Source organism: Schistocerca nitens, chromosome 2 (genome assembly GCF_023898315.1).
Source record: "Schistocerca nitens isolate TAMUIC-IGC-003100 chromosome 2, iqSchNite1.1, whole genome shotgun sequence".
Classification (NCBI taxonomy): Eukaryota; Metazoa; Arthropoda; class Insecta; order Orthoptera; family Acrididae; genus Schistocerca; species Schistocerca nitens.
In genome coordinates, this window is record NC_064615.1 from 491,316,007 (window position 1) to 491,328,305 (window position 12,299).

Sequence of the window (12,299 nt, forward strand, 5' to 3'; positions counted from 1 at the left end):
CCAAAATGGGAAATTTGTAGTGGAAATTGCTGCTTCACATCAAGCAACACTGATAAAGAATTTGAAACAACTTGGTGAGTACCCAACACACACTAAATTTCAGCACAAGTGAATTAAAAGGAACAGTGGGGAGCCAATGGAGTGACTGATGTACTAAACATGAAAAAAAATAATTGAGGAGGACAACTAGCTGCATTTATTTTGACTTTCAGTTATCCCAAATATATCAAAGCAGGTTATATGTGCTTCAAAGTCTGATCTGGTATATCAAACGCTTTAATGTGCTTAAAATTTCAGCAATTTTGGAGACACTTTACTGGTGTGTAAAGGTCAGCCAACATACAGAAATTGTGACTAAGATGTCCAAACACCCAGCACAGCTTCTTCATCTCCACCCTCGTGCGTTAATTGGGATGAGAGTCATACAGTCTGGGTTCAAGATTGTCCCATCGCTTGAAGATGTAAAAGATACAAGAAATTAACGTAACACATTGAGTACCTTACAGCAAAGTGGAGAAAAAATTAAAGAAAGAAAAGACACATATCAGGTGTAACAGGCACCTATCAGTGCAACATCATTTGCGACCACTGTGAAAACCTGACACAAAAAGTTAACATATTGACACTGAGACCAGTTGTGGGAAAAAAATTGCACTCGTAGAAGTGCAGTAGCTAAACCTTCCCTAAGGAGCTAGAGAGACCTATACTTGGTAACAATGCATAGTAAACCTTGTGCACCCAAAGAAGAGATAAAGACAGATATACTGACATCTGCACAATAGTACAATTATCATCAATAGTTAAGCAAGGAATAAAAAGTTGAAAACATATAGGACTTAGGCCAAAACCATCTGAACACTTAGTATTGGTTTTATCTGATGACATTTCTACAGTTACACCTTCTGATCAAAAGTATCTGGACGTCTGTTATTGGACATAAATGTGTGGTGTGTTGTCCTTTGTCTTTATGATAGCTTAAACTCTGCCAGGGACACTTTAATGAAATGTGTGAATGTCAGATTGACATTCCTTATATGCCTTTGACCACATATTGTAGAATAGGCTTCTCAGTGATAGTACATTACAGTAGTGATCAAAATATGAAAATTATGGTCATCTTACATGTACAAATTAAGTATCTTCAAAGCAGTTATGCAGCTTTTAAATCAGAATCTCAAATATAAATTTCAGCATTACACGTATCACAGAATTGTATCAGTGGAAAATCAAGATCGAATAACAACATTATTATGAAAAGGATAGTTCACTACTCAGCAGTTTAGATATATTCAGGCTGCAAAAGTCCTCACACACTTTGACTCCCTGAGAGTTCTTCAGTCTTTAAAATGATGGTATCCAACCGATGTAGTCCGCATTATTCAGGGAGCCCTTCTCAACCTGCAAATGTTGGGAAAAGAGGTGTCATTCTGCTGGGTACAAGGGCATGTAGAATTCATAGAAATTAATTGGTAAACATAGAAACCAGAAAGCCATACATGCGATAATATCACTGCTCAGGTACAGAATCATGCGAGAAATTACGGATAATAATGTTGTTGTTGTTGTTGTCTTCAGTCCTGAGACTGGTTTGATGCAGCTCTCCATGCTATTCTATCCTGTGCAAGCTTCTTCATCTCCCAGTACCTACTGCAACCTACATCCTTCTGTATCTGCTTAGTGTATTCATCTCTTGGTCTCCCTCTACGATTTTTACCCTCCACGCTGCCCTCCAATGCTAAATTTGTGATCCCTTGATGCCTCAAAACATGTCCTACCAACCGATCCCTTCTTCTAGTCAAGTTGTGCCACAAACTTCTCTTCTCCCCAATCCTATTCAATACCTCCTCATTAGTTACGTGATCTACCCACCTTATCTTCAGCATTCTTCTGTAGCACCACATTTCGAAAGCTTCTATTCTCTTCTTGTCCAAACTAGTTATCGTCCATGTTTCACTTCCATACATGGCTACACTCCATACAAATACTTTCAGAAATGACTTCCTGACACTTAAATCTATACTCGACGTTAACAAATTTCTCTTCTTCAGAAACGATTTTCTTGCCATTGCCAGTCTACATTTTATATCCTCTCTACTTCGACCATCATCAGTTATTTTACTCCCTAAATAGCAAAACTCCTTTACTACTTTAAGTGTCTCATTTCCTAATTTAATTCCCTCAGCATCACCCGATTTAATTTGACTACATTCCATTATCCTCGTTTTGCTTTTGTTGATGTTCATCTTATATCCTCCTTTCAAGACACTGTCCATTCCGTTCAACTGCTCTTCCAAGTCCTTTGCTGTCTCTGACAGAATTACAATGTCATTGGCGAACCTCAAAGTTTTTACTTCTTCTCCATGACTTTTAATACCTACTCCAAATTTTTCTTTTGTTTCCTTTACTGCTTGCTCAATATACGGATTGAATAACATCGGGTAGAGGCTACAACCCTGTCTCACTCCTTTCCCAACCACTGCTTCCCTTTCATACCCCTCGACTCTTATAACTGCCACCTGGTGTCTGTACAAATTGTAAATAGCCTTTCGCTCCCTGTATTTTACCCCTGCCACCTTCAGAATTTGAAAGAGAGTATTCCAGTTAACATTGTCAAAAGCTTTCTCTAAGTCTACAAAATAATAATGTATTCAGCTATAAAATCAACATTGTGACCATGGTTTTCCTTCTTCTACCCACAAGGCAAGTTTAACTGCTCCCCTTTTATCTACATGTAGAACACAGTCCTGAGAGCCATTGCTTTCTTTTGCAGTGTGACGATCCTCCAGTGTATAGTGCTCGTTGTGGTAGTTTCAGTGTACCACAATTTAAATGGCTGTTTTTTATATTCAATTAAGAGGTCTGACCGAGTTTAATGTACCTGCCGATCTGCCCTCTTTGTTAGCTGGCACTGAGACAATTATGTTAAAATCTTAAACCAAAAACACACACAACAATGATGGATCCTCTGTAGTAGGAAGCATGATCAAACTAGGGAGTCCAGAATGAGATTTTCACGCTGCAGCGGAGTGTGCGCTGATATGAAACTTCCTGGCAGATTAAAACTGTGTGCCCGACTGAGGCTCGAACTCGGGACCTTTGCCTTTCGCGGGCAAGTGCTCTACCAACTGAGCTACCGAAGTACGACTCACGCCCGGTACTCACAGCTTTACTTCTGCCAGTATCTCGTCTCCTACCTTCCAAACTTCACAGAAGCTCTCCTGCGAACCTTGCAGAACTAGCACTCCTGAACTGCGGAGACATGGCTTAGCCACAGCCTGGGGGAGGTTTCCAGAATGAGATTTTCATATCAGCGCACACTCCGCTGCAGAGTGAAAATCTCATTCTGGAAACCTCCCCTAGGCTGTGGCTAAGCCATGCCTCCGCAGTTTCCTTTCTTTCAGGAGTGCTAGTTCTGCAAGGTTCGCAGGAGAGCTTCTGTGAAGTTTGGAAGGTAGGAGACGAGATACTGGCAGAAGTAAAGCTGTGAGTACCGGGCGTGATTCGTGCTTCGGTAGTTCAGTTGGTAGAGCACTTGCCCGCGAAAGGCAAAGGTCCCGAGTTCGAGTCTCGGTCGGGCACACAGTTTTAATCTGCCAGAAAGTTTCAAACTAGGGAGTGTTTTAAGACAGTGGATGGCTACTCTTTCTTCTGCCAAGTAATCATGGTTGAATGGGGTATGAACTGGGAGAAACATGTTCCGTGTTAGCTTTTGCTCAATTTTGGTCAGATGGTTGTTTTGCAAGAAAATTTTTCCACTGTAGGGTACAGGTGAAGGGGAATAGATCTTTGACTAGTTTGGTGTAACTGAATCTGAGAGTGAGGCTGAAGGTGTGAGATCTTTGCAAAGGACTAAAACTGCTGTGGTATTGGGATTCATGGTGGATAGGCTGACAACAGTATTCTGGGTTTATCTGAATTTTTGTGGGATGTTGTTTGGGAGTCTCAGGCAATATGGCATATGTTAGAAGTCAGCTAGGGATGGTCTGGGTGCTTTGACATTTGGGTGAGAAGGTTCACTGAGAGCAGGATAGGTACTGTTGGTCAGTGGCTTTGCAAGATGGGCCCAGGGTAACAAAAGATTGAATAATGTTTGGAGGTGTAGTTTGGAGTGCTCCTCCAGTTATTGGAGAGCAAAGACTACCATTTGAGTGATGGGGTTTGTAAAATTATGATTGCATTTAGCATGGAAATTTGATTTTGTATTGCTGGGTTGGTGGCGTGTGGCTGGTGGAATCTGAAAACTTGTAGATAATTGTGAAAAAGGTGAGGATGGTGTGGTACACATAGAAGGGAATTTTAATGATTAGGCCCTTGGGGAAATTCCATGAAAACAGCATTCCAGGGACAGGATGAAGAACTGAGTTTTAGCTAGAAGTGCAGATTCTTTTCAGAAATGAATTCACATACGTAGGTAGGTGGACAAAAGTGTCCATTGCAAGTGGTATGTAGCTGTATGAAGAGAAGAAGAATGTAAATGGAGTCAAAAGAGCAATCATTGGAGGGGAGCCTTGCAAGAAAGACTGTAGACAGAACTGAGACCTAAACATTAATGGGAAAATGCCAAATAAATGTGTAAAGCCGACATAGAGAGTAGACAAATAAACATATCAGTGATTGTTGATAACAATTTTATAGGATGCGCAACGAGAATGCTAAAGGATATCATACTATGGGCTACAGGATATTTATTTGATGTAAAAATATTTTGTTGCCGCTCTGTGATTGTCCCTGCTTAACAACCTGTGGTATCTGGATACGCCCCCCCCCCTCCGCCCCCCCAAATCTCTGAAGGGCCAACTGGCAGTTGGCGTACCTTTGCTGCTACCTAAGGGGGTTTAACACAGGCCCCCCTCTACACTTTTAAGCAGTCCCATGCAAAGGCTACATAATTAAATGTGGTAAGAAATAATGTTAGTAGTGCTATGCCTCCTCTGTGGGAACATATGCCTCTTCATCGCAGGTGTGGGTCAAGCCCTATAGCATACTTAGTCACCAGAGATCAACAACTGTTCTGTCTCTCCTGCGCTGTGGTGGTATTTCTGCTGATGCGTCTATTCTTGCTGAATGTCTCAACAACACTGATGTCTTCTTTCTTCCCAGCTACCGTTTGAACGCATAAATGAGAAGTCGAAGACATCACCCCCTTAACTCTGAATTTTATAATGAACATTTTACTGACTGGGAATTACTTTAAGCTTTCGACTCATCACATGATACAGTTCCAGGTCCTGATTCAATCCATTATCAGGTGCTCCAACATCTGAATGCAACTCACAGACTTCATCTACGCAGGATATTCAACCATATTTGGTTAGATTGTGTTTCTGCCCTTCACAGTGATGAGAGAGTCTCATCACCCTAATTCTTAAATCAAGGAGAAATCCAACATTCATTGACAGCTACCAACTGGTTAGCCTCACCAACATCGTCCACGAACTGCTTGAAGTATGGTAGTTTGTCAACTATGCTTTATGATGGATTCTTCAATCATGGGGTCTTTTGTCCTCATCAGTGCGGATTCCGGAAAAGGTGATCCACAACCAACCCTCTGCTTAGGTTGGAAAAGGCAATCCAACAGGCTTTTTCTAAACACCAACCTCTACTTCGCATATTTTCATACGCTTATGTCATATGGTATTATTTTTTGGGGTAATTCTTCTGATTCAAAAAGGGTATTTTTGGCTCAAAAACAGGCTGTTCAAGCTATGTGTGGTGTAAGTTCGAAAACCTCTTGTCGACCCCTATTCAATAGTCTGGGAATTTTGACATTGCCCTCACAGTATATATTTTCTTTAATGTCATTTGTTGTTAGCAATATTAGCTTATTCGCAAGAGTTAGCAGCTTTCAGTCAGTTAATACTAGGCAGAAATCAAATCTGCATGTGGAATGCACTTCCTTGACTCTTGTGCAGAAAGGAGTGCAGTATTCTGCTGCATCCATTTTCAATAAGCTACCACAAGAACTCAAAAATCTTAGCAGTAGCCCAAACACTTTTAAGTCCAAACTGAAGAGTTTCCTCATGGCTCACTCCTTCTATTCTGCCGAGGAGCTCCTGGAAGAGCTAAAAAATTAAGCAAATTCCAGTGTTACATTCTTGATTTTCTTTATTTAAACTAACGACTTGTCGCCTGAATATGTTTCTTATATTTCATTTTATCTGTTTCTACAATCTACAACTGAATATGTTTCTTCTATTTCAGTTTATCTGTTTCTACAATCGTGTTATAATTTCATGTATTGACTCGTTCCATGACCATGGAGACTTCTCCATAATGTGGTCCCACGGAACAATAAATAAATAAATAAATAAATAATTTGAGTTTTTTTGTCACCTACACAGTCAATAAGACACACCTTGGTGCCTTTATATTTTAATTACCCTTCAAGACTGGAGCTTTCGAGGCCTCCTTCATATTTTAATTTGCCAGTTTTTATATCACTGATCATTTTAGGTTACAGGCAGTCCTCATGGGTCCAAGAGAGTAGCATCCTTTAGTTCTCCGCTCTGAGTCACACACTTCCTTATCGGCATCAGTGGGCTAGTGACCTCCATCAGGCCAATGGTTATCACCACGCTCTATCTTGATGACTTTTGTGTTTGGTATAGCCTCCAGGCTTTAGGCTTAGCTGAATACCAGCTCCAAGGAATCATCTGAAGGACCTCCACTTGGGCCCTTTCCAATTGCTTCCAGTTTTCTCCTGCATAAATGTGAATTGTGCATTTTTGACACTGGATCAGGATTTGTTCTGACCCAGAACTCTGCTTGGGGACAGAGAACATGGACATATTACACAGTCCTGATTTGATAAAAAGCTGACATGACTTCCCTACATTCATTAACATAATACTAGCTGCAGGCAAAAGTGTAATGCTTCTTTGCCCACTCATCATGGGGTGCAGTTTGACTACACTGCTCTGTATTTATGAGGTCTTGGTCTCTTTCAAACTGGACTATGGTTGGCATGTTTTTGGATGCAGTACACGTTTGTGGAGTAGACTGGCCAGTGGCACCTACTGGACACGTCCCGTAGGCACTATCCTATCCAGGTCAGGGATATTATTTATTCAGTTCCTACAGTACCAACTACAGGGTTATTACAAATGATTGAAGCGATTTCACAGCTCTACAATAACTTTATTATTTGAGATATTTTCACAATGCTTTGCACACATATACAAAAACTCAAAAAGTTTTTTTACGCATTCACAAATGTTCGATATGTGCCCCTTTAGTGATTTGGCAGACATCAAGCCGACAATCAAGTTCCTCCCACACTCGGCACAGCATGTCCCCATCAATGAGTTCGAAAGCATCGTTGATGCGAGCTCGCAGTTCTGGCACGTTTCTTGGTAGAGGAGGTTTAAACACTGAATCTTTCACATAACCCCACAGAAAGAAATCGCATGGGGTTAAGTCGGGAGAGCGTGGAGGCCATGACATGAATTGCTGATCATGATCTCCACCACAACTGATCCAACGGATCTCCACCACAACTGATCCAACGGTTTTCCAATCTCCTGTTTAAGAAATGCCGAACATCATGATGGAAGTGCGGTGGAGCACCATCCTGTTGAAAGATGAAGTCGGCGCTGTCGGTCTCCAGTTCTGGCATGAGCCAATTTTCCGCGGGCTACGCGTGAAACTTGCCCGCACGCGTTCAAGCGTTTCTTCGCTCACTGCAGGCCGACCCGTTGATTTCCCCTTACAGAGGCATACAGAAGCTTTAAACTGCGCATACCATTGCCGAATGGAGTTAGCAATTGGTGGATCTTTGTTGAACTTCGTCCTGAAGTGTCGTTGCACTGTTATGACTGACTGATGTGAGTGCATTTCAAGCACGACATACGCTTTCTCGGCTCCTGTCGCCATTTTGTCTCACTGCGCTCTCAAGCGCTCTGACGGCAGAAACCTGAAGTGCGGCTTCAGCCGAACAAAACTTTATGAGTTTTTCTACGTATCTGTAGTGTGCCGTGACCATGTGTCAATGAATGGAGCTACGGTGAATTTATGAAATCGCTTCAGTCATTTGTAATAGCCCTGTATTGCCCACTTAATATGGAATCACTGTATGACAATTTCCTATTCATCCTACTTATCAATTCTTGGTTGGTACCCATTCCATAATTAGGACCAATTATTTCAAGGACCTAATATTTCATTCACCCCATACCTTTCAGCGTCTGTTGCTCTCAGTTCCTCTGGAATATCATGGTGCTACCATCATTTACATTGACAGCTGTAACAGCATGAATAAGACAGGGTATGCTTTTACATTTCCCATCGGTCATGAACAATATGTTTCTAGGGCAGAGCTGATGGCCATTAACAGAGCCCTACATTTTATTAAACAGACTGCCTTAAACAGACTGCCCTCAACTGTGTTTTAATTTGTAGTGACTCAGTTGATAGCCTCAGGGCTACATACAAATGATATTCTTGCCGTCCTATAATATCCACTATTCATAATCTTCTCTCTGACCTTAGTCATACTAGCTGCTCAGTTGTCTTTCTGTGCACCACAGGTTAGGCAGGTATCCTGTGGAACAAACTGGCCAACTGTCTGGCTAGTTACTTACCCAACATTTACTATGACGATCTCAGGTGCAGATTTATGGGATCAGATAAGGTGTCTACTCATTTGTAGAGGGAACAGATCTAGTGGGCAACTGTCCCCTCCAATAAACTCCATAGTATTGGGGAGACTGTAGCTGCAGTCCTATCCTGCTTCTGTTTCTTCCAGAAGACATACATCACCTGATGTCATCTTCACACCAGATTAACCAGTAGTTTTATCTTATCTAATTAGCCACCCCCATGTAGTTGTTGTGGAGCTTGGCACATAGTAGCTCACATCTTGGTGAAATGCTTGCTCCTTCTGACTGTCCAGCACAAGTGTGGTCTTCTGGAATTCTTGCCTCTACAGTTGAACTGATACTTTATTTCCAGGGAAAAAGTGGTAGTTATTCTCAGTTATAATGTGTTGAACTCCTATCTGGACGAAGATGGTGTGCTTGGGTTTGGGGTATCACCGCTGCCGGCTGGGTCTGGGGGCCTTGGACTCTACCTCCCCATCAGCTGCCATGGTCATCCCTCTTTTACACTGCTTTAATTACATTTAGATGTGAATATCCCTTTCCTATGCTGCACCCTATTTTACTTTTTGGGAGTTCCTTTCATATGGCACTCTGATGAAGGCAAGACCTTAAGGATTCCTTGCCCTTGGTACTAGTTGTGAAAGAACAGCTGAACAGGATTGTATGCTCCCTCTGAGAATGGGTTCTGTTCTCATCTTTTATCACATTGACTATAATAGATTGGGGTGGGACAGTTGTGGAAGAGATGCCTCTCACCCCATGCTGATCCCCAGGGTCACTTGATTGTTTTCACACACCTAGTGACCTGATTATTTCTCATGCCTTGTTTTACTGTTGGAAGTTTTAGCATTTTAACTTATTCTGCTGCTGTCTTACATTGCATTGGACGGGCAAGGGTAGAGAGGGGGCAGATGGGAGGAAGGTGCCTCTCAGTACAAATAAGCTTGTGGGGATACACCTGTATCTCATCTCTGGCATTGGTATTGCTTTCAGTGCCTTGATTTTACCACTCCAACATCATAATTGAAGCACCAACTCCAGGTGGACTATCCTTCAGACAAGAGTTGGATGACCTTACTGTTTAGTCCCTTAAACACCACTGCCACCACCACTACCTACACCACAAACCAATCAACCAACCAACCAACCCATCCACCAGTTATTTCTCAGCACTCAGACAGTATAGGTAGCTAGGCCAGTGTACCCATGTTTGTGTTGTGTGTTTATATTAGTTAACTTCGAGGGACATTGCTCAAAAGCTCAGTTTCACTTTTGCCTATACGAGTGTTGCGCTCTACGTTACAACTATACAATGCGTGGTTACTTTTACTCCTTTCATTATGTGGTACTGTTTTGTTATATATCCAGATTGATTATAAAACTCGATATCCTTACTTTCTAAGACTTGTAGAATTCTGTTATTACAAAAATTATTTTAGTCCCAAATTTCTGAAGTTTTTTTACAAGTCAAGCAAATATCTGCAGCACTTCATAAGACCCTTCAGACTTTCCTATCCAGGCTTGTAGGAGAGGAATGCCTTGCCTAGTGCCTGCTGCCTATCTGCGTACAAAATGCCTACATTCTCTAATATTTGACACCAATGTTTTATTCAGATATTACTGTTTTTGTCTTTCAAAATCTCTGCTCCATTATTGCTAATTTCTGTTTATTGTTCTATTCACTTACTACCTTAATTTCCTCCCACTTGCAGATATACTCCACTTGTCCCATCCAGATTAAAAGTGCTTTTTTCCTGGTATTTTTCATGTTTGATATGTACTTCTTTCAATGTAGGTGCTAAAATCCTAGTCTTCTTTTTTTCTTTAGATGATCCGGAATCATATCATTGGACTGTGGACAGAAGATACAATGATTTTTATGTACTTGAATCAAAGCTGACCGAATTTCATGGTGAATTTACTGACATACACCTTCCACCAAAGAGAGTAATATCTGGACCACGGGGTGTGGAATTTATGGAGTCAAAGCGACAGGTGATGGAAGACAAATTTTAATAACTGATTGCCACAAACAGTCAGAAATGAAGGTTAACAAATATGATTTATAAGATATTGTGTCAAATAGAAAATTCACCTTTGTAAGCACATGTCAGAAGCAAAATGCACTTAAGAAAACTTCAGAATTATTACAAATAGACAGAATAGCTGGGCAGTACTTTATCTTCAGGAGGTGACATTCCATGTACTTGTAATTTTACATTCACACACCACACACACACACACACACACACACACACAAACACACACACACTGCATCCAATAGAGCAATTGGTCTCCTGCTCTGTCAGCCAAACCCCAACTGTAAAATATTTTTGAAATTGATTAATTAAAAACATATGCTGTATTCGTTATGTGTAGAGGTGCAAGCTATTGGCCTTTCCCATGAGAACCAACTGCCAAAGAATTCCTTCTACAAGTTTCACAGGTATATTAACAATTTTAGTATCTCAGCAGAGGTTGATGTCTAGAGTAGATATGCCATTGTGCAAATGCCTGCTACATTAACCCCAGAAATTGGTCATAGTAGTGAACCTAAAAAGTGATGCAAATATGGATTGTTTCAAGTCTTGGTAATTTCTCAAGTTATACCAGAATGCAAATAATATTTTCACTCTCACTCCAACTATGTTGTTCATTTAATCATGTGGTCAGTAGTGTCAAAACAAAGAAATAATCTTGTAGCTCTTAAAATGAGAGTATGTCTTGTTCTAGTCCTAGAATGTGGATTTCTACCATTGATGGTATTTACAGTTTGCTCCAAGTTGATTTACTGTTCCCTCCATGTTGTCACATCTTGCTTGCTAGGTGAGAGCAGATTTCAGTCTGCCCCTGTCCTATTTCAACAAACTTCACTGTTCAGCATTCTATTACTATTCTCTTGTCCACTGTGTTAGTTTTCCAACACACTTGTTCTTGAAATGCTTCAGAACAATAATGGTAGGTTTATGGTTTATATCACTTCCTGAATTATGTTCACTGTCTGAGTAGCTCAGATGATATTACACTGTGTCAGAAAGGCTGACAGATGACTTACAGTTCCTGTATTCAACTTATAACAAAACAGGGGAAACCTCAGGTTGGAATATGAACCTGTTAGGAAAAGGATAGATTGCTACTCACCATAAAGGTGACACCTTGCAGAGAGGCACAGTAAAACAAGTGTGGTACATTACAGCTGACAGTGGTAGCAGTCATATGTCCATAAGGTCAGCTTGCTTGTGTGTAAGTCTCTCTCTCTCTCTCTCCCCACGTGTGTGTGTGTGTGTGTGTGTGTGTGTGTGTTTTTTTTTTTTGCTGAAGAAGGCTTTGGCCAAAACAAAAGCCATTATGTGCAACAGTCTTTTCATTGTGGTTGTCTGCAAGCAACCTGAAATTAAGTTTTTTTGTGGCAGAAAATTGTAAGATACTACCCTTACTTTATAGAAGAAAGGAGAAGGGTAAAACCTTCTGCTAAGAACAAATACAGATGGTTATCACAATATTGTAAAGGCTGAACAAATATGGTTAGTGTAACAAGTGAACATGCTCTGTCTTACAGCTGTGACATGTACAATGAATGCAACAAATGGGTAGGCGGAGGGGTTGAGTGAATCTGCTCTAAAACTGACCATACATGCTGAATAGTCTTCAAGTTAGGTAACTGGACAAATTAAGTGAAAGTAAAATATTTATGTTTCATTA

At 40.9% G+C, this 12,299-nt stretch overlaps 1 protein-coding gene across 3 annotated transcripts in view; it reads left to right on the forward strand.

Moving 5' to 3' along the window:
- LOC126236441 (sorting nexin-14-like) overlaps nucleotides 1-12,299 on the forward strand; it is a 233,372-nt gene that overhangs the window by 145,367 nt on the left and 75,706 nt on the right. For all 3 annotated transcript variants that reach the window (XM_049945754.1, XM_049945755.1, XM_049945756.1), the window contains one exon: nucleotides 10,426-10,592. In XM_049945754.1, coding sequence (XP_049801711.1) covers nucleotides 10,426-10,592 — 167 coding nt within the window. The remainder of the gene's footprint in view (nucleotides 1-10,425; nucleotides 10,593-12,299) is intronic.